The sequence below is a fragment of the Aythya marila genome (genome assembly GCF_965140915.1).
Source record: "Aythya marila genome assembly, chromosome: 2".
Lineage (NCBI taxonomy): Eukaryota > Metazoa > Chordata > Aves > Anseriformes > Anatidae > Aythya > Aythya marila.
In genome coordinates this window covers 140,698,337-140,722,217 of record NC_139043.1, presented here as the reverse complement: position 1 = coordinate 140,722,217, position 23,881 = coordinate 140,698,337, and the positions used below count along the sequence as shown (strand labels likewise).

At 37.1% G+C, this 23,881-nt stretch overlaps 1 protein-coding gene across 3 annotated transcripts in view; it reads left to right on the top strand.

Moving 5' to 3' along the window:
• Nucleotides 1-23,881, top strand: part of CSMD3 (CUB and Sushi multiple domains 3) — a gene marked incomplete at both ends in the record, with an annotated part of 682,849 nt that overhangs the window by 286,596 nt on the left and 372,372 nt on the right. For all 3 annotated transcript variants that reach the window (XM_082754088.1, XM_082754087.1, XM_082754086.1), the window contains one exon: nucleotides 22,988-23,109. In XM_082754088.1, the coding sequence (XP_082610214.1) occupies nucleotides 22,988-23,109 (122 nt within the window). The remainder of the gene's footprint in view (nucleotides 1-22,987; nucleotides 23,110-23,881) is intronic.

The window sequence follows — 23,881 nt, the reverse complement described above, 5'->3', positions numbered from 1 at the left end:
ACTACCTGTGATAAACTAGATATCTCTTCTTGTTGAGCCTTTATAGCATCCAGAGTTTTGTTTTCTAACTTCTCTATAATTGCAGAAATATTAACTATCGCCTTTTCCAATTCACTCACTCCTAACCATGGGATAAACCATCAAACGAAACTATGAAAAGCGGTGTGTCTCTCTATCAATGGATTGTTAATTTTTCGTCTGATTCTCCACATATGAGTTCTCAAGTAACCTCAAGGCACTACATCATGTACTGTCATATTGGGGACTACTGCTCCAAGAGTGCAAGTTCCCTTCCAATTCTCAGGCAAGACCTTACGGGCTATATCGTTGCATAGCCAATACCACCCTTTTCCTTCTGGAACCGTCCAGCTGGTTGAATTTGCCCAGCCGCTAGTCGTACTAATATCAATTGTTCAATTACAAGATGTCTGATTTCCCACATAAGTAGTATCCGTATTTATACAATGCTGTTTTCCTATACCCTTAGGCGGGTTACACCTTTGTACACATACATAATAGGATTCTAACGGCACGAAGCTACTCACTTCTAGTTCCAAAACTTCTTAATATTTTCGACCCCAAGATGTGTTTTCCCACAAATTAGTCCAAGATAAGTTTGCAGGCAAGGGAATCCCGATTAACGATACACCCTTATTCCCATGCTGTGGCAGATGGATGCATACCCAACAGTTCGTCTTATTAGTTACTTGAGAAATTGTTTGTATTAAGGTCAGGTGTAAGTTCTCATCCCAAGTTGCCCACCCCGAATCCGAGAACCGTACCCCTGCAGTCATTAGGATCTGGAAAACCGTAATTTTGTTGGTCCAATTGGAGTGGTGGTCTATATCCTCGCCGGGACCTTCTTCACCCTTGAATTGTGGATCCAAGCTGCTTGCTTCTTAATCTTAATGGCGGTGTGTGTTGTCAGTAATACTTGGTATGGTCCCATCCACTTTCCTTCCATTTTTCCTGTAGGGGTTGTCCTGAAAAAGTCTTTATATATATATATAATTCCCGAGCTTAAAGGGGTGGATTGGTTGATCCAACCCTCTAGCCCTGGTCCCTAAAACAAATTTATGTACTTTATTTAATTGTTTCTGAAGTTCAGTTATATAAGCATATAAATATTCTGATTCTAACTGCGTTAGGTCCTCTCCACTAAATAGAAATTGCTATGGCCTTCCATATAAGATTTTGAAGGGACTCAAATTCCCTTTTATTCTAGGTTTAACTCTAATTCCAAGTAATGCTAAAGGGAGGGATTGAGGCCATGACAAATTAGCTTCTTATCCAATTTTAGTTATTTATTGTTTAATTAAATGGTTCATTTTTTCTACCTGTCCACTTGCCTGTGGTCTATAAGGAGTATGCAGTTGCCAATCTATCTTTAGAATCTTACTTATCTGTTCTACCACTTGTGCACAAAAATGTGAAACTCTATCAGAAGACATTGCTACTAGAATCCCAAAGCATGGTATTATTTCATTTAACAAGACTTTAACCACTTCTCTTGCTTTGTTTGTTCGACAGGGAAAGGCTTCAGGCCTTCCTGAAAACGTGTCAGTCAGAACCAGTAAATAATGATACCCCCCTTTTCTAGGGAGTTCTGAAAAATCAATTTGCCACTGTTGCCCCGAATAATTTCCTTTACCAATTATTCCAAATTTTATTCTATTCTTGGTATTGGGGTTATTGTGTAAGCAAATGCTACATTGTTGAGTTACTTGTTTTATCATATCGTCCCACTAATGTCTGACTCAGGCTCTTATGCAGTGTGCCAGCTCCTCAATGCGTTTTATTGTGTTCTGTAAGAACTATGGGCCATGTCAAACTAGAGGGTATTACTATGTGGTTATCTTTTAAATATACTCATCCATCTGGTTTCATTTTACCTTTCAAATCTTCAATTAATTTTAAGTCTTCTTTTGTATAATTTGGATATAGTTTGGATTTTACCGTCTGGTATCAAAGACAATGCCTTCACCTCAGTTATTTCAGCTGCCTGCTTAGCCTCTGCCAATCGATTTCCAATTTCAAAATCGGTGTTCCCCTTTTGGTGTCCCTGACAATGCATGATAGCTACCTTTTCTGGTTGTTTTACAGCCTCTAACAATTTTAAAATTTCTTCAGCATACTTTGTGTTTTCACTGAGCGGTCAGCAATCCATGTTCTTTCCAAATTGCTCCATGAGCATGTACCACGCCGAATGTATATTTAGAATCTGTCCAAATATTTACCCTTTTTCCCGCTGCCAGTTCCAATGCTCTCGTGAGAGCAACTATCTCTGCCTTTTGAGCTGATGTTCCAGGGGGTAAAGGCTTAGACTCGATTACCTGCTGAGTAGTTGTTATAGCATATCCAGCTTTACGTTGTCTTTGCATAACAAAACTGCTCCCATCCGTGAACCAAGTTTCTTCCGCATCTTCCATGGGCTCCTCCTTAAGGTCTGGTCGGCTGGAATACACAGTCTCTATAGTTTCTAAACAATCGTGAATCACAGGCTGTGCCGGAGCATCACTAAGAAAAGAGGCTAGATTCACAATATTAGTTATCACAATTTCCAAGTTGTCCTGTTCTACCAATATTGCTTGATATTTCAAAATCATCAATTCTTGTTTAAGTTGTTTAAAGACTTTTTGTGCTTCTCCAGTCCAGACTAACTTTGACTGGTTAATCTTTATCAATTCACATAGAGGCTTTACCAATAGTCCATAATTATAAATCCAAAGGCAACACCAACCTGTCATTCCTAAAAAGGTTTGTAGCTCCTTTACCATTTGAGGTTCTAGAGTCTGGCAAATGACTTCCTTATGTTCAGTTCCTAGTTCTTGTTGTCCTTCCGAAATTTCAAATCCCAGATAGGTCACACTTTGTTGAGCCAGCTGGACTTTCTGTCAAGAGACTTGATATCCATTTAAACCCAGAAAATTAAGACGACTTATAGTCCATTGAATACAACTCCCTTTAGTCTCGGTAGCTATTAAGAGATCATCTACATATTGTAACAAAGCACCTTCAGTGTCCGGAGGCATCCATGTTTTGAGTTCCCTTGCTAATTGGTTTCCAAAAATAGTGGGGCTATTCTTGAATCCTTGAGGTAGTAATGTCCACGTAAGCTGCGTCTTTCTGCCTGAATCGGGATTTTCCCATTCAAAGGCGAATAGGTTTTGGCTTTCTGTGGCTAAGCCTAGGCAGAAGAAGGCATCTTTTAAATCCAGTACGGTAAACCAGACTTGACTATTCTTTAATTTAGTCAGCAAAGTATAAGGGTTTGCCACTACTGGATGTAGATCCCCAGTGATTTTATTTATGGCCCTCAAATCCTGAACTAGCCTATAGCTTTTTCATCTGCCTTTTTAATTGGCAATATGGGTGTATTGTATTATGATTCGCATTCAATCAATAATCCATACTGTAAAAATTTATTAATTATCTCTTTAATTCCTTTCCTATCTTCTATCCTCAAAGGATATTACTTAACCTTAACGGGTTTCTGTCCTGGCTTTAATTTAATAATTATTAAGGTCACATTTTTAGCTCTTCCAGGGACTTCAGTAGCCCACACTCCTGGACATACTTGATCTGTGATCTCTAAAGGTATTTCACTTTTAGGGTCAGTTTGTATTAGTGCCAAGCTTAACACATTTGTTAGTTGTTCTTCTCCTATTCTTAATTCCATTTTCCCTTTTTCAAAGACAATTTCTGCTCCTACTTGCTCTAATAAATCTCTACCTAAGAGTGCCCCTGAGGAGCTAGGCATAGATAAAAATCTGTGTATGCCCCATTGTTTCCCTAACTTGTACTTCAAAGGTTCACAAAAATAAGCCTTTTCGGTTACACCTTGTCCTGGTTTCAGTTAGAACAGAGTTAATTTTCTTCCTAGTAGCTGGTAGAATGCTATGTTTTGGCTTAGGATGAGAAGAGTGCTGATAACACCCCGATGTTTTAATTGTTGCAGAGCAGTGCTTATACCAAGCCAAGGACATCTCAGCTTCTTGCTCTGTCCTGCCAACAGGCAGGCTGGGGGTGCAGTAAGAGCTGGGAGGGGACAGACCCAGGACAGGTGACCCAAACTAGCCAAAGGGGTATTCCATACCATCTGACATCATGCTAAACAATATATAGGGGTGGCTAGCCGGGGGAAGGGGTCCGGACTGCTCGGGGTTAGGCTGGGCATCGGTCAGCGGGTGGTGAGCAATTGCATTGTGCATCACTTGTTTGTACACATTATTATTAGTAGTACTATTATTATCATCATCATCATCATATTATTATTATTATTATTATTATTATTTTGTCTTATTAAACTGTCTTTATCTCAACTCACAGGCTTCACTTTCCATTTCTCTCCCCCGTCCCAGAGAGGGAGGGGGAGGATGAGCAAACGGCTGTGTGGTGTTTAGCTGCTGGCCGGGTTAAACCACGACACGCCTTTTACCCTAACATAATAATTCTGTGAAGGCATTAATGCTTGATTTAGAACTGAATATGTTGCCCCATATCAATAAGAAATTTCACTTCCATTCCTCCCCTAGCTTCATTATAACCAGTGGAGGATCCGCTAGGGTAGATTCACCAAGTCCCCATTATTCCTGTTGAAATCAGGGGTCGATTACCCTAGGAAAAGGCTAGTCAATTTGTCCTCCGAAGCCAGGTCCAAACCGTTTTGTTTTATTTATTTATTTATTTATTTATTTATTTATTTATTTTCATTACATTTCAGAGTTGGTCCAAAAATTCCATAGGGGTTTCTTTTAGACCTTGTTGGAAGCATATTCTCAATTCCCAATTCATCCAGGTTTTAGTATTTACTTAACCGTTCATAATTTTCAGGATGATTCGGGTCTTAGTGGGGGTCGGTCAGGGGAATGCAATTGTCCACAGTTCCCTGAGCGGTCCCATCGGCAATCTGAGCTCGCACATGAACTCAGGTTGTTTTAAGAGTTAACTGGTTTTCTGTTTCTGTGACAACTCTCTCGGACCCATCATGGTCCCTTTGCCCCAAAGGGCTAACACCCATGATTTTAAGATCTCTGCCTCGGGCAGAGGCAGAACTATTATCATTCCTACATCCTCTTTCCCTGCTCATTCAACTTCAAACACCTTTAACACTTTCAACAACCCTTTTAACACTTCCTTTATCTTTCTCCAGCCTGTACTTCTCTAATGCCATCATCAAAGGCTCAGTCAGGGGCCAACTTAATTCTGTACCTTTTCCCACCAAGATGCTGAAACATCAGTATACAACATTTCATCCTGTTCTGCTTCTCAAAAAAAACAACATTAACTGTAACAAAATATTATAGTTTAAAGTTCCATTTAGGGGCCACTTTTCTCCACATTCCAGCTTATAAAGCGGCCACCACTGATTACGATATTTTATCAATGTTTTCCTGTTCACACTTCCACCGGCAGATCCTCCAATATCCTTCCAGTGACTTAAAACACATCCTAACACACTTTTCTTTAAAATTTCACTGCTTGTTTGACCCCCCATTTTCCAGTTTACACTTTCAGAATACACATGTTACTTGCAAAAGCATATCACAAAACGTATCACTCACAAAAATACAGGCACGCATTATCTTTCAGTAGCAATGTCACAAAACTACTTATTACCAGCAATATTGCTAAAATCACAATAACAATAGTCAGAGTCAAATTCCACATGCGATAAGTTAGAAAACCGAACTGTGTAACACCGTAACGATATCTCTCTTATAACAATGCCACGAACCTACTATTACCACCAGAAAAATAGCCAAAATCACAGTAACAATAACCAAAGTTAAATACCATACTCCATGAGTCAGAAAACCGAAATAGACAACACAATTCCAGATGGACCTTAAAGCGAGCTCTTTCCTTAAGGTCCCCAAATATACTTATGGTGCTTACCACAAAGTATATACCAAACACTGCCTCGCAGAAGATCACCTTCTGACTTACAGACAGTTCCAGATACAGATGGACCCCAAGGTCCCCAGATATACTTGTGGTACTAACCACAAAGTATATACCAAATACTGTCCTGCAGAAGTCACCTTCCGACTTACTGGACAGTCCCAGATGACCGGTCTACCAGAAAACCAAACCAGAATAAAAAATATACTCACTTACAATGATGGGGTCCTTGTCTGCCTCCGCAGTGATCCGGTGAGTCGAGGAGTCCCTCCGGGAAATCCCGGGGGTACCCTAGGGAGTCCTGTCCCCAGCGGGTCCTGCGGTCCGGCAGAGAGGTCGTCCCATCTGGGTCGCCAGATTGATTCAAAGATCGAAGCCGAAATTCCTTTAAGTGGTATATTCTTTATTGCAGCGCTGGATGCACGGGGGATCTCTCCACCTATCGTGCATACCCAAAGTGGAAAGCAGTCTTGAATTTATACAATCAATCTATCAATATTCTACAAGTGCCTATACATATTCATTACCTATCCCCGCCTTCCCTCGCTTCTCATGCTAATTAGCCTTTTGGCACCTTGCGCCTGCGTAGAGCCTCCCAAGAATTGTGGGCAGGGGTCTTTGGGACGTGGGCAGGGGTCTTTGGGAGGAAGACCCCGAGTCTTCCTCACAGTGTACTTTTCACCTTTGGTCAGGAATCTGCTGAATTGGCAGGTTTCTTAATTGCAAGAGCTGGTTGTTGCTAATTCTTCCGTTTGTTGTATCTTTATAATGAATTCCAATGTCCAGTTTTGAGATTTATAGTCCTTACATTCGTTTCTCTGTCCGCCTGCCGCTTCCTTATCATGAGTTCCAGTGTCTTGTTTCGAGATATACAGTCCATGTCTGGGGATTGCCCTTGCCTCCCCAATACCTCCCCAATACCTCCTTAATCATTTGATAGACTAAAGCATGCTGTAAATCTCACTTTGATTAATATGGATATATGATCAGAATGTATGTAACAAATAACCTTGCCTTATAAATGTAACCTATGTAACCTTGCCTTATAAATACACTAGCAAGGGCAGCAGTGACAGTGGCATCAGTAGTTGCCAGGTACTGAGATGAGTGCAAGGCTTGTGAGGCCACAAGCCTTGTCAGGGGGATTCTGGTCCCTGACACCCTCAGGCCGTGCGTACTGTGTGAGCTGTGTGTGGGGAAGCATCAGCTGTCAGGTGAGTAGTCAGCCGGCAGGTGACCAGTCAGGCAAGAGGGCTGGGTTGGGCAATGCTGGCTGAGTGTGGACAGTTCAAACCATGTGAAGCCTCATAAAACCCACTCCTAGGGAGCACCAGCAACCAGGGCTACAGACACAGGTTGCTGCCAGCTCTGCTCACCTTCTCTGCTCCCTAGAAGGTTTGGGCTGCAGCCCTGGCAGCATCCTCAACACAGAGCAATGTATTAAACACTGCTGTCAGGTACATGGCAGCTAGTAGATGCAGACACAGCGACCACCTGACAGAATGCCCTGCACTCTACTTCTGTTCCTGTGGCATCCATGGTGAAGGGCACCATGGAGTGGAAGCTCCAATAAAGCTGTAAGAGGAGCACCCATTTGCTCACTCAGCTTCCACTACAGAATAGGTATAAGACCCTGGGTATGGTAGACAAAGGATGAAAGGGTAGAAAAGGTGATGCCAGGCTTGGATCCAGGTATTGATCTTCTGACTCTTCCTGTTTCTCCTCTCATCATTCCCTGAAACTGAATGGATAAAGGATAGCACTGCTTGTTTCTCTGATCCTTTAACCTGTTGTCCCAACACGCTGAAGTCTCTCTGGATTGCCCTTGGATTTCTGATTGAAACTTCACTTCTGCCTACTTGAAAAATTACTAATGGGTAATAATCTGAGGGTTGTACAAGGGAAAGAAGCTTTTTCTTCACATCTCTAACACAGTTCCCAGGGAGGCAGCAAACTTCCCCATGAAGTGGGCCTTCTGTTCCCTTCAGAAAGGAGTCTCCTATGACAACTACCCACCTATTTTATTTTTTTTCCTTGGTGGCAGCTGTTTTGATGCAGGGCATAGGCTGACTTGACCTTGGTGACACCTCTAAGCCAGATGAACTGTATTCCTTAATTTTGTTTGGTTCCACTTGCAGAGCCTCATACTTACTGCTCAAGAACACCTGGAAAGGTCAGGTAGTCACTGAGGAAATGCTTCTGCTGTACTGGGCAGCAGGAGCACCATTGCCTCCTATCCATCAGGTCACTGAGTGCATCCAGGTGGAGAGAGGACAGGAAATCCTCCATACTGTGTGTCCTTTCTGCCTGTTGGGCTTCCCTCAGGGAAGGTAGGGAACAATTCCAGTATGTCTCCATCTCCAAGTCCCTGGTACTCTCCAACCTACTCACCTCCTCCCAGAGTTGTGTCAGTGAGCAGAGGAGTGCCTCCCCCTAGGCACACTTCCCGCAGGTGTGCTCACTATTGCCAACCTGTGCTGGTGTAAGAGTAGGGCACACTGTATAGCCTGGCACTTGGGTAGCAGCACATTCTCCCTGGAGCTCTGTCTCAGAAGTTGCAGTGGGTGCTGAGCTCTGAAAGGCTATAACCCTATGCTGGGCAGATACCATTGCTCCCTGGTTGAGCTGGCCAAGCTTCAGCACCCTCCCTTGATAAACTGCTGCTGTCGTGCCGATGGGATCACCATGCTCCTGGTGCTCCCTGAGGGCTGCCTTGGTATGTGTGTGGGGCACAGCCACTCTCCACTCTGCCCTAGCCTCTCCGGCCACTCTCAGAAGGACTGCTGGCTCCTGGCGGCTCCCTCCAGTTTTCTCTGTGCAAGACACCAACCCCCCTCCCCCTCCCCACCTGCCGTGATCCTTCACTGTGCTGCAGAATGCATCTGCCCTGGAGCTGATCACCTCGGTGATGAGGTAGTTAATGAAGAACAGGTATATGCAACATGACTGGGTCAACGGTGGAGCTTGATGGGTTTCAGTGAATGGGACTACATTTGGCTGTTGGAGAGTCACTAGTGGTGATCCCAAGGGCTCAATTCTGTGGCTAGTTCTGTTCAATATTTTGATCAATGATCTGGATGCAGGAGTGGAATGCAACCTCAGCAAGCTAAACTGGGAGGTGTTGTTGGCTCCCTGGAGAGATGAGAGGTCTTGCAGAGGGATCTAGATATATTGAAGCACTGGGAAATCAGTGTCATGACATTCAACAAAGGTAAATGCTAGGTGCTGCACCTGTGAAGGAGTAATGCCAGACACAAGTATGGATAGAGAGCTAGTGAGCAGCTCAGAAGAAAGGGATCTGAGTGTGCTGGTCGACAGCAGGCTCAACAGGAGTCAGCAGTGCGCCCTGGCAGCCAAGAGGACAAACTGAATTGTAGATTGCATTTAACAGAATAGCCAGCAAGCTAGAGAATGATTCTCTGGCAGTATTTAGCATTGGTGTGGTCTCACCACGAATACTGTGTGCAGTTCTGGGCTCCACAATATAAAAAGGATGTTAAGATACTTGAACACATCCAGAGGAGGGCAACAAAGCTGGTTAATGCTGGAAGGCATCTCCTCAGAGTAAAGACTGAGAACACTTATTTTGACTAGTTTGGAGAAATGGAAGCAAAATGGTAGCCTTATTGTTCTCTACAGCCTCCTGAGGAGGGTAAATGGAGAGGGAGGTGCTGATCTCTTCTCCCTGGTAACCACTGATAGTATGCACAGGAATGGCACAAAGCTTTGCCAGTGGAGATTCAGACTAGATATTAGGAAAATTTTGTTGACGGTGGGAATGATCGAACTCTGGAACAAGCTTCCTAGAGAGGTGGTTGATGCCCCACACCTGTGAGTGTTCAAGAGGCATTTGGACAATGCCCTCCAACTGAACTATTCTAATTTCTCATTATAATTTCTAAAATACTTTCACTTACATTTAGTACATTTTTGAAAAATCCACCTTTGCCTCAGTTCTGCCTGAAATGCAGTAATGTAGCTGGACCTCTTAAATGTGGTGCTGAGTAAGAATGTCTGCGTATAAATGTATATGCACACCCATATATGCAGATACGCATCATAGATAATTAGCTCTGGAAGTTGTCTTATTATTAATAGCATCTATTTCCATATGACAACTATATGTATTCCCAGAAGATATTTGTCTAATGTTTTTTATTTCCAGAAGTGCTTTTAGATCCTACTTACGCACTCCAGTCCTTTATTAGCCTTTCAAGTAGAAGATTTATTACTAATTCAAATGTGAACCCTTGTGCTGTGCTTAAACAACTTTTGTTCAATAGGCTTTTCTCCATAGAGAGCAGGTTAATTAATTCTTCTTTTCCATGGCTTATTGTATACTTCAAGAATACTTTCTCATCTTTAAACTTACCAACAGTAGTTCAGTCAGTCCTTTATTGTTGGTTACATTTATAGACTTCTAACCTTTTTCATCATTTTCCCAACTGGTCCATGTCTTCCTTAAAATAAAGTTTCTAAGAATTGACTCTGTTTTAGAATGGGCTTTCCCAGCACTCAGTTGACAGGAGGAATTTTTCAGATTTTCACACATTTCTCTACCTATCACTGAAGAGTGGATGAAAGTGTATCATCCACTTTCACTTATCTTTTCATAACAGTAGGATATTTTTACTTGGGTTACATTTCTATGTCACTGTAACCTCTAAAGTGTTTATTTCTAATGATTTGCTACTTATACTGTATTTATTAATTGACTATACCTGCTCTTGTCTTTTATCCTATACTTGTCTGTATTGGATTGTATCCTACTTCAATGTCATTTTTTCAGTTTCTCATTTTCAATTCAAATTGTGTTTGTTAATATATTCACAGTCCCTCCCAGCTCTGTGTTAAATGGAGATTTAATAAGTATACTCTATTCTGCCATCTAAGGAGTTAATGACAATACTGAATGAAATCTGACCTAAGTAAACCTCTGTAAACCCCCTCTCAGTTATTCTTTCCTTTTGATAGTAAGAGTGAGAGAAGTCTAGGTTGGAAAGGACCTCTGGAGATATCTGATCTCCTATTCTAAGCAGAGAGTTAGATTAGGTAATCCATGGTTTTCTCAAAGCAAATCTAAACTAGATACAGTGAGGGAGATTCTACCACTTCTATCAGCAACCTGTTCCTGTGTTCTTAAGGGAATTTCCCCTAATGAAACTTGTGCTTGCTACCTCTTCTGTTTCTGTGTCATCTTTTCCATAACTGTGTTTAGGTACCAGAGGACTGTGATTAGATTCTGCCTTGAGTATTCTATCTCTAGGTTGAAGAAACCCAGTTCATTCAATCATTCTTCATCTGTGAAGCTCTCCAATGCTTAATCTTGGTGCATTTTCAATTTCTCAATCTTTTTTAACCATAAATGGACAGTATGGTAGATGTGGCCTAACAAGTACCACTGAGAGTCATACATTCCTGTAACTCTTTTTCCTCTCACACCTTTATATATTCCTTCCCATTATAATTCTAAAAATTTTCTCATATAATTGTTTTATCCATGTGATGTTTAACTGAAAGGAAATAAAAATTTGAGGCACTTGAAGGACACCTCTTTTTGCAGCCTTCTCCAACAGAAATTTCTTCAACAACAAACTGTGTAAACAGATGTTTTGTATGCCTTTTTCTCACTCTCTTTTTTTTTTTCTTTGTCTTCACAAGTAAAACATTTTCATCTTTTAAGCACTTTTTCTTTTTTCTCTTTTCTTTACATCTTCTACTTGCACATTAAAATCATAGGTACAGATCACATGAACAAAGAGTCCTGCATTCTCTTTCAGCAACAAAACCAAAACCAATCAAATAAACTGTACTGCAGTACAGATTATTTTTTTTTTCTTAGACAAGGAGTGAAGGATAAAGTGTGTTTTTAAATCTTCACTGATAAAAGGTACTTCCTGATTATTTATGATTTTGAATTTGATAAATTAAACTGCACTACATATTATGTGGGAAAATTTATTAATTCAGAACTAACATAACTGAAATGCCATCAGGAAGCTAAATGTGCTACTGTTTATATTGGCAGTAAAATTAAACTCTTCAAGTATACTTTCATTTAAAATTGACTCACCAAAAATCACATACATCAGCAGCTTAACTATGGATGTGATTGTTGCCCTTGGATATTCCTGCTGTTATGCACTACAGATTTCTGAAGTTAAGGAAATCAACACCATACTTCTAAAGAATTTCAAATAAAAGCTTACATTCAAGCATCTTAAATATCATGCAGTGTATTAAGTAATGGAGTACAATATGTAAAAATGTTTCCGTTCTTAATTGGAGTGATAAGTAATTGTGAATAGATATAACAGCTACTTACAGTGAAACTTCAGGAAGACTCCTCAAAATCGCCATATTTTGAATTTACTTTATAGCAAAGTAAGCAAAGACTCATTACTGTTAGTTTCTTGTTTCTATACTGGAAGTAACTAGCTTAGACAAGAGCAGAGAAAAATATCTGAAACAAATCTGTCTGCTGCTAAATACTGTGTTTATTTAGTGTTCCTAAATACTGACAGATATGGCATACCTCGGTGTAATATTAGACAAACATAGATTTAAATAATATCTCAGAGAGGTGAAACATATACAAGATGTCCTAAATTAAAAGATTAAAACATTCTCATGTTGTATCATCAGATAAAGAATGTGTTTTCAGTGAGGATGTATAAAATACAGTTTGAAAGATTTTGTTGTACATCAGTAAAGATATAGGCATAAAAGTAAAAGCCTACGAGTCAGTGAGAATATGTCTTCCATACAAGTATGCTTGTAAAACTTTAAAAACTATGTCCAATTAAGTTTAATGGCTTCTGCAGCCAGACAGGAACACATACTTTACTAAACAATATGGATAGTGCTTACTATCTAGACTCCTGATTTATATCTTCAACTTACCTTTGCATAGTTTGACAAGAAGAAAAATGAGAATTGCGTTAAAAATCTATGCAAATACCTATAAATCTCAAGAGTGTCATGTAAGAACTAGTTATTTAGACAGAGCTAGTTTAATTTTTAAATTAATTACTTAATTTGTACGTATTATTTAATTTAGATGGAGGGTGTTAATGCTTTTTAGGAGTCAAGCATGGCTAACAAATAGATTTTCTTTAGCCCTCTGAAGAAATAAGAAAGTGTTATCATCACCATTTAAGGTATAGAGAGGTAATCATCTCTATGGCAGAGAGAGATTAAATTGAGATACAGGAAATTTGTTCTAAAACAAGAAAGTATGCCTGGTTCTGAGGGGGACATGACCGTTTCAAACAGATTTGTCTTTTCAAGTGTATACATATGGCAATACATGCAAGCAATGTAATGAGTTTGTAACTGAAATTATTTTTTTTAGGACAAAGATTATAATTGAATGGAAATAAGGCCACAGAAAATAACTGAGTAGAATTCAGAAATTCAGAATTAGGAGACTGGATGTCCCATAAAGGGAAATTAATATATTCCACTCTTCAGGGAGACTCGGTTCATGAGACACTGTCACTATAAAATCCAGTGCAAAAATGCAAATGAATTTTCATCAAAAAAAATTTGCATGGTAGTCAGTATTTATTTTGCCCCAGCTCATCATTGATTATTTGTTGTTGAGCTCCAAAATATTTTAACAAGCTATTTCAGAAAGTGCATCCCATTATATTCTGTGCCCGGGTATGGCAATGTTATGTCTGCGTAAGTGGAGAGGAAAGTACATTCTCCTTGAGGGAAAGCTAAAATAATTAAATACTTAAAGTACGCTGGGCAAAATAAAAGTGATATATTTTAGGAAATAATCTGGCTTTGGATAAGGGTTAGGATATATGCTTGATATTCATAATTTCTTTATATATTTGGACATCATTTAAATGCAGACATAGAGATGTTTTAAATAGAGATCCTCCTGTTGGCATTCCCAAACAGAGACAAAAGATGGGTGACCTAATAAAGCAAAAGCCTTGAATGAGAAATTCTGAGCTTGTAATTGAATTATTGTGTAACCTGGGCCATCATCAGATGTCTTGAAGTACACCTGTCATGGTGTTTTCTACTGTCTGCTGCTGAGCTTCTAGAGATTTTCTTTGAAGAGTAAGCAAGGATTAAGGATTTCAACCAAAATTTAGACCATCTGAAAACAGTCCATAATTCTTAAGTGGGGATATTCTTTCTGCAAAAGTTATGAGCCTTTTCACCTCACACAGGTATTGTGAAACTGAAATAATTAGTGTTTATAAATGATTTTTAAATCTTTAAGTAGAAGTCTTGCTAAATGTGAAAAACATGTTTTACTGAAATGTAGTACAGTTCTGTGACTTAACCAGAAATTAGTGATATATAAAATGTGCATTAGCTGTCACTCTTCATATATGCAACATAATATACTCTTGATTGCTCCGTCAGGCTCGTAAATGTATTAAAATCTTGCTTTCTGACTGTCATGTAACCTTTTAGGCCTAATGAGGTATGTTAAGATTTATCTGCATGTACAGTCTCCTATGTGAAGATTCTGAACTTTCTTGTCATTATGATTTTAGTCCTACTTTTTAATAATTGTAATTTCCAGAACATCATCTGAAGATACATTATCTAAAAGCTTACAGAAAATTGCAGGATTATATATATATTTTTTCCATTCTATGTAAATAGGATTAAAAAACAGCAAACAGTATCAGCTTCCATATTATTACATTAAAAATATAAGTATTTTAATCTGGGGGGATAGATGTAATGAACTACATGTATTCAGTATATAGAATCCCAGAATCATAGAGTATCCCAAGTTGGAAGGGATCCACAAGGATCATCAAATCCAACTCCTTTCTCTGCATGGGACCACTCAAAAATCAGACCATGTGTCTGAGAGTGTTGTCTAAATTCTTCTTAATTCTGGCAGGCTCAGTGCTGTGACCACTTCCATGGGGAGCCTGTTCCAGTGCCTGACCATCCACTCAACCTTTTTCCTAACATCCAGCCTGACCCTCCCCTGTCCCAGCTCCATGCCATTCCCTCAGGTCCTGTCACTGTTCACCAGAGAGGAGAGATCAGTGTTTGCCTCTCTGTCCCCCTCATGAGGAAGCTGTAGGTGACCCTAAGGCCTCCCCTCAGTCTCCTCTTTTGTAGGCTGAACAAACCAAGTGACTTCAGCCACTGCTGGTTTGTTGTTCTTCACCATCTTTGTTCCCATCCTTTGGACACTTTCCAGTAGTTTATGTCCTTACATTATGGTGCCTGAAACTGCACACAGTGCTTGAGGTGAGGCCATATCAGCACAGAGTGGGACAGCTCTCAACCAGCTTGCACTGCTGTGCTTGAGGCACTCCAGGATAAGGTTGACCATTTTGGCTGCAAAGACCCACTGTTGACTCATATTCAGCTTGCTGTCAACATGGCAAATATCACATAATCTCAAGTCCAAAAGAAGCAAGCAACTGTGATTACCACATTAAATTCTATTCTAATAATAGATGCCAAATACCTCAATAGATTTTCTTGCACAGTTCCTGGGATGCATACACCGCACTTTAGAGACCATTGGTTTAGTTCACCTTTTGAAACTTTTAGACTTACATCTATTGTGTCTACATCTGAAAGTGCATGTTCTACACTCCTAGAAAGTGTCCTTCACCATAAGTGATGCTATTCTGAGCCAGGTCATCAGTGTTATTTAGCTTCATATTCTTATATACCTGACTAAAGTGGCAAAGCTGGGGAGAAAAAACACAGATAGGCTTTGTTCGTTATCCTTAGTCAGATCATTAAAAGAAATCATTTTCTTCTTTAATTACCACATTGAAAGATGTTCTGGGTAGGCTGTGACACATAGGTGACTTGCTCAAGACCAATGTGGTTATAGCAGCAAGCAGATTTTCTCAGGACTCCTAGAGTCTGACAGATGTTTCTACTGCACCCAGCCCCACCTGAGGCTTCCCCTTGCCCTGCCCAGGACCCCATTTCAGCCCCTGGAGCTGCTCCATTTTTCTGGCTATTTAGCCATTCACATGCATGAATATATATTGGTATTACATATGTATATACACCCACACATGCATACATAAACGTGATATATATATGAAAAGATTGTTAATGAAAGGCATTTTTTTTTTTTTTCCCTCTCCAAAGGACGTTGATGGGAATTTTAGCCGTGTTTTAACTTATACTGAGTTTTCGCCTTGTCATTTTAAACTAGCATTCTCACAGTTCTGTTCTTCTGTGTCTGATTTCCTCATATATTTTGTTTCTTTTGTGCATTTTTTTCTTTGTATACTGTGCAAGCTAGATCAGCAACAAACAAACAAACAAACAAAAACATTTATTTTAAATGCAACAATGAAAGGTCATCTCATTCTGGAAAATTTCACTGAAGGTTTTTTTTTTTTTTTCAATAGTAGTATTTGTTTACTGTAATACACTCTTAAAATACTACTTAGATCTATTTTTTTTTTAATTCTACACTAGTTTTTTTTATTATTCTGAAATGTGTTGTTGATATACAGCATGAGATATAAAAATGACAAATCTACTGTCTGAATAATTAAATTCATACAGTATCCATAAATAATTTCAGACTAGCAATGGCTGTCAGATGTAAACAGAACTTTAAAAAATCAACCAAAGAGTAATAATAATAATAAATCTTGGTTTTTCTTTTTCAAATTAGAATACATAAAAGAAAACTATAGAAATACCCCCTTTTACTGTTTTAAAGTAAGGTATAGTCAAGATTACTTTGCAAACAGTGAGGTTCTGTTTTTCACAACCTAGTTAAGTTGAAAAGCTGAAATGTTATTACAAAAACAAACAAACAAACAAACAAAAAACTATTATTTGCCATTTTCACATATGTACTATTAATTAAGAATAGGGAGATTTTTATGGAAGCTTCCAAAGACAAAATTTTCTAAAGGTTAGTGACTAGTGATTTTTTTTTTTTTAATTTAGAATGACTTTTTTTTTTTTTTTTTCATTCCTTGAATCTTAAAACATGGACAAAGTTTGGTCTAGCTACTAGCTGGTAAGACCTTAGTGTATTATTATTGTATGCTAAGATGCTTGTTCTTTTCTGTATTTAATATATAAATTCATTCTCTACATCTATACATACATATGTACACACGTTTATATTCTTTATAAGAACTGTGATGGAAATATCTGTAAGTTCATTATTTTATCTTTTTTCTAGTTGGTTAACTGCTTTTCACATTTTCCCATTTAGGTGGTTCTCAGTGATTGGCCTTGCTAATAGCTCTTTGAAAATCCAAATAAAGTCTGTCTATCTGGTTAACGTTATCTTATAATCATATAATCTGGCAAATTTTCCATGGAAGTCTAATAAGCTGAAATTTCCTCTTTTACACATTGTTCTGAGCTCTTTATTGCACTCAGGCAAATCATCAGTTACATTTTTTTCAATAGACTGCATATCTTTAATCAGTTTTCCTGTACTGAAGGTTTCCCTTGTTTGTTTTTGCTCTCAGGATGATGTATTGCTGCTTATGTGTTTTAGTGGTGATGTTAGATTTTTTAAATGAAAGTTTCTACATGACTTGTACAACAAATATAATCTCTGATTGTTTAACTGTTTTACTAGGTTCAGTAAAAACTCCAAAAAAGGAGATTTATTTTCTTTAATATTAATTTATCCTTGTTGATTTTTATTTTCAATTGTAGTTCATTGTTTTCTCTAAATTTTATTTTCCCTGAGAGTTTATAGATATATGCACGTACTTCCATATGTATAATTATAATTCATGATTTCTCAGTGTGGTCTTAAATTAACTATGTAGCTTTCACATCTCTGGCAGTTAGAAAGCACACATATGCATTGTTAGAATGAGTTTCGATTTTTTAAAACAACTTTGGAAACAGATAAGGAAATAGATAAGTAAACACCTCAGGAAGTTAGACATTTAGGAAATCTCTTATGTGACACCAATGACTTTGTAATTTAAAAAATACTTCCTTTTTAATAGATATATTGGGTTTTTTATTTCCTATGAATATATATGTCTCCTATGGACATAACTCCATTAACTGCAATGGTCATCTATTTATTTTAAAGAAATTGAAAATAGATAAGCATTAATTTTCATCTATTGAAAATTTATAGGTCAGGGAAAAAAAATCTTATTCCACCGGAAATATTCTCCCTTCGTATCTTTGATCATATTAATTTTCTGATGCTCACTAGCTGTGACAACAAGCCGGATATCCTACAAATTTTTGTTCAGGTTTCATAACTACATCTTTGTATGTATCATATTTGATTAGCTAAATTAATTGCCATACTGATCATGTTGTTTTCTTACTTCATAATAATCTCAAATACAAAATTCCTGTGCATATCTGTGCATATGAGTAAAACTCATAATAACTTCTGAAGAGCAGACTGGTATTTTGAAATGGCGAAAGCTGTCACATATTTCTTCTGTCTCTCACCAAGAGCTGCTTCAACGCTCAGAAGACAGTGTAGTCTTATGAGTCTTTTTTTATCTGTAACATGTAAAATTAATTAATGATTTTTTTGTGTGTGTTTACAGTATGTCTGCAATCAGATGTGGTACTGTAAGAAAATGGCAGTTTTCACAAACATATAGTGACTTAGTAAAAGCCTTATTAATTCTAAATGGCAGATCATACATACCAATGTGTAATAATTTGCTTGTAGATGGGTGCAGTAAAAATCCCTTTTTTATGAAAAATATTAAAGGTCAAATTTGATCAGTCTCATATTTGTATATTTACTGAGCTGCTACTGCTGTCACTGAGTCAGTGAAGTAACTGCTTATGTTATGTTTAAAGGTAGTGAGTTCAATATACATCTGTGACCATAAGCTGCTAGTATAAATTTTAAAATGTTTGTTTTTAAAGATGTTAGACATCCATGTCTCTATGCTCATGTATTTCCAAATTCTGTATTAAATATTCAGAAGCACAGTCAGAACTAATCTTCAAATGCATATATTATCTCTATTGGAATGGTAATCTAATTCATGCCTTTAAATCAGTTCCAAAAAAATAAAGAGATTTCTAGCTGGTCAATATTGAACCAAAGCCAGTACAGAAACCTCAGAAGACACAGGAGTAAACTAGGAAAGAACTAATTGGTTTCTCGGTAGTAATAGTGACTCATTTCTTGATATTCACACTAGTATATTTCAATTACTGGAAAATGCAACAGCTCAGATTTTGACTAGTGTTTTGAGGCTAGCTTTTACTGTGATCTTGAAGTAGTAAATAATGAATTTTGACAGACTTAAAATCCTTCAAAAATAGGCATCATATATGTCTATATTAAGGAATCTTCTTATGTCAAAAAAACCTACTCATGATGAATCTGAATGCCTGTGAAACTCCCGTTCTGCATTGTATTTTGGAAACAGGTACCCAATCACCCATACAAGTGACTAGCCTATATTAAGGTTGTAAAGTAGGGTTCTCAAACCTCTAAAATGTGACAGATTCAACAAATTAAGGAAAAGGCATTGTGTTGTTAACTTACTGCTATACATTTTTTAATATATAACACTCTCAACGCATGCAAAAAGCTTATAGAATGTTCAAAGAGCTGAAAGTCTTTTTTTTTTTTGAATAAGCCTTTTTGCAGCTGCTTGTCTAAAATGTAATACCAGACAGCTACATTGCTATCAAAGTTGCAGTTCCTACCTGTGTTTACATAAAACACCACCACCGCTACAATCTATAGTTCTTAGCATTATTTCTATGCAAATTTGTATTTCCTAATTTTAAGATTTTGTTTACATTCTAAATGAATGCAGAATCTTTTTGCTTGTCATGTATTGCTAACTTGTGCTACGATTTATTAGGACAGAAGAACAGCACTTAGGTTGTTCCCTCATTTTCTCTCTCAAAAAAAATCATGTTCATAATATCTGTTATACAGATAATCAGTTTTCTTGAAAAACATATAGTGTCCTGTGTCCCATCTTTTAACTGTCACCCATTTCATTTGAAAAAAAGTAAAATTGGGATAATCTAAAGTCCTCTGTGCCTAACTCCATACAGTCCCTAATGGACAACTATCTACATGAGAGGAAAAAATAAGTGTTATAGATGTTGTTACCATTTTAAATAAAGAAGTAACATCTGACATATTTTACTTCAAGTATCCCAACAATATTATTTCTAACAAAGGGGGTTGCTAGAGGACATGGTGTAAAAATTCATCAAAATTAGTAATTTCCTCTATTAAGTGATGACAAATACCAGGAAAGTGGGTAACACAATAATTCTTAAGGTGATGTATGTGATTTTTTTTGTTTGTTTGATTTTTAACTTCAGCATTTCAACTTGAAAATAAATTGTGATGCTTTCTTCTGGAAGAAAATAAAAACAACATAATTGTGTTGGAAATTATTGATGCATGCACTGAAAAAGAAAGTAAAAAATCTGTCATTAGCAATCTTTTCTCACAAATATAAGAATATCAGTTCTGTGTTCCCATATTTAGACATGTCTGCAGAATTAGCAGCACTAGCTCCTAGTACATTTATTTATTTGCATTTTACAAAACAGTCTTCAGGAAATTAGTTTCTTACTGTTTCTTACAGTTTGTTTTCCTTTTAATTAACTTTTTTTTTCCCCCCATGTTTCTAAAACCTTGTGATTTCAGTCCCTGCTTATTAAACTTTATGGAGGAAATGTGTATGTGTGCTTTACATAATTCAGCTGCCAAACTGCATATAATGTATAATCTAATTTTAAAAGAGTAACTTAATATATTTCTCAGGTCATGTTTGCTTCCATTTAGCAGTCCTATATTCTCATTTTTGAGAATATTCTCAAATATATATGATACCCATTTGGCATGGGTAAATAACATGACAGCATTTGGAAATTGTTAATCTGTTTTGCATGTTTACCAGTTGAAAATACAGATAGCTGAACTAAAGTTGACTCAAACTATTCATCTGACATATTCTTTATTTGGTTAGCAGATGGTTAGTAGAATTATCTATTTCAACAGTAGTTACTTTTGCAACTTTCGGCTTCTCTGTAAGCTTTGTTCATGTTAAATGGACTTACTCATGTGAAGAACTGCATAAATCTTCTCAGTCAGTACTTCCAAAATTCAGTGAGAACAGTTTATTTTTTCACCTACTTTGCTTACGCCTTGCAGTGCTGCAAGAACCGTCACAGAGCCATAATGGCAGTTCACAGACAGGCAAATTATCTTGTGAGCAACTGCTAGAATTCATAAGGGTGGTCAGGGAATGTCTTGAAACAAGGACGTAGGAAGTATTTTAAATTTTCAAAAAATAAAACAGAGAATTTATGTAGACCAAGTGGACTACAATAGTCCAGGAGTGGTTTTCAAAATATCACTGAAAGCTAAACAAAAAATCATCTTAGTTTTGTAGTACTTACACTACATTTCCTGTACTCTGCAGCCCTTCAAAGGCTGCAGTGGTTGATAATGAATCTTCATGTGATCAGAGGCAGATAACTTGGGATGCCTGTTGAAATAAAGACAACCAGTAAAAGGATAAAAGAAGCAATGATGATATTGAACAAGAAAATACAGTGTTGACATGCAGAGGGGCAGACAAATTACTGGGAAAATAAATTATTTATTTACTTATTTTTTAATTTGCAAACTATGGGTTATAGACTAGAAAATAAAATATAAGCATATTATAACTGTAATATATTAGAACATTGGTTTCAGTGCAGTTATACTGATACTTGTCAAAAAACACAGATGTGATTTATTCATCAGTTGCCTGAAAAATGCTATTACAGACTATAGTATTGATGATAATCTTGAAGGTCTTTTCTAACATAAATAATTTGATGATTCTTTGACGGGTAAAGGTGGTGCAAATTGTGTGGCAGTACTGAAGAAACAATGTGCTTGTCACATTTGATTGTCTTTTCTAGTAACCTTAATTTTTTCTTCCTCTCTGACATATTTAAAATTGTATAGTATATGAAGAAAAAATGGCACAGTAATCGATCACCAGCATTGTTTTCCTAAGAATTTAGGAAGTTTTTCATGTTCTAGGTATTGCTTGTGAATTTGTATGGTGAAAAAAATGGTGCATAAATAATTCCCACTGGAGATTCCACATAATCATTCTATGAATGAGCTCTTTTAACAGGGTCATATTTATCAGGAGATTTTCATACAGCGGCAGAAGTTTTCATATAGCTGCATAAGTGTAAGAACTGTATACTAGCAGAAATGCAGTAAAGGCTAGAACCAGAAATGAGCCAAAATGCCTAAGGAGTTTTTTTTTTCTTTTTTTTTTTACATTATTTCTGGTGACTAATGGGGAAAAAGGATAAACTAGTCTGGATCCAGGAAAAAACAAGTGTGCATTCAACAAAGATCTAAGTATTAAGGAGCCAACAATAAAGGCCTTTCATTGGCTTCAGCAGGCTGAAGTTAGTGCCTAAAATTCTTCAGCAGAAATGTCCCTGTTTCTGTCCTTTGAGGTATTTGTGATGTTAGATGCAACCTAAAGTAAATAATGGTATCAGTTGGGTTGTGGGTTTCTTGTTTTGTTTTGTTTTTATGATATACTACTGTAAATAACTATACAGACTTTAATTTGTCACTAAATGTTATTTACAATCCTTAAAAACAGATAGCACTATTTTGTATAAGACTTTTACACATTTCCTTTAAAGTTTCTAGGAAAAATATAGACATAGTCATACACCAATAAATAAACAAACAAAAATATACAGTGATAAGAGTGATCTTGGTGTTCTACTTCATAACTTCTTGTCTTTCAAGAAGGTAATAGCATAAACTTATTAAATTCTTTTTAACTATTCAATCTAAACTGTTATTTAAAGTAAATGGAGCAATTTATCTTAGTATAGCTTCTCTTTTCACTCCAAGTACATTAGTTTTTTGAAAGAAAAGCTTGGACACAAGCGAAAGTATATTTTATTTTGTTAGAATAACTAAACATGAGTCATTCCATTGTCTCGTATTAGGTGGTTCTATTTTTGCTCAATGGTATTTTAATCCTTTATATCTTGATTAACTTAAATTAGAGCTTGTTTTATGATACTGCTACATGCATTTCATATTTGAATTAAAATGTGAACTTTCTTTTTGCAGTTAAGACTTGTGGATCCAATCTTCAGGGTCCTGGTGGCACTTTCACATCACCCAATTTTCCATTCCAGTATGACAGCAATGCTCAGTGTGTGTGGGTCATCACAGCTATCAATACTAATAAGGTAAGTTTAACATTATGGTTTTGCTTTAAAAATAAATGCCACAAAATCATAATTAGGCCATGCCATTTGTTACTAATATGTTTTGTTTCCACAGTTCAGCTGCTGTATGTGGTACATTGCAGAAATTTCTATGAAATGGCTGATATTAGATGGGTATGGACAGATGTTAAAACATGTTGTTTTTCCTAAGAGTGTTTTACTTTTTGTATGCCAAGTAGTTGCCATCATGTTTTTATATCGTTCTCGAAATGAATTCCCAGAAGAAATTACCTATGGTATGAAACAATATCATGGGTCCACAAATATTGTGTTACAGTTAGTAGAGCTGCACTGTGTGTAAAAGTGCTTGCACTGTATTTGCAATCAGACTGCATGAGAAATCAGTGAAATTCATGAATTCAGTTTTACTTATGAAAGGACTACTATAAAGTTGTATAACTTATTCCACTGTCTGAACTGTTTATTGAAATCTCACACACTTTATACCTACAGTTTATACCAAAGCACTAGGATTTCTGATAATGCCAGATGAGTCAAATAAAAGCAATAAAGCTAATTTATGATACCAGTTGTCCTTAATTCCAACAAATAGGCACCTGGCAGCAATGACCGTATTTCTAGGTGAATCACTTCATCTTAACTGAGAGTAATGGACTTGTTTAGAAGTAAAACAAAAGAAATTAACTGTATAGTTTAGGAATGTTTTATCAATGTCTGTGTTTGCTGCTATCAGTAGTATGTTCTACCTCTTCATTTCTTTTCTGTGTTGCCA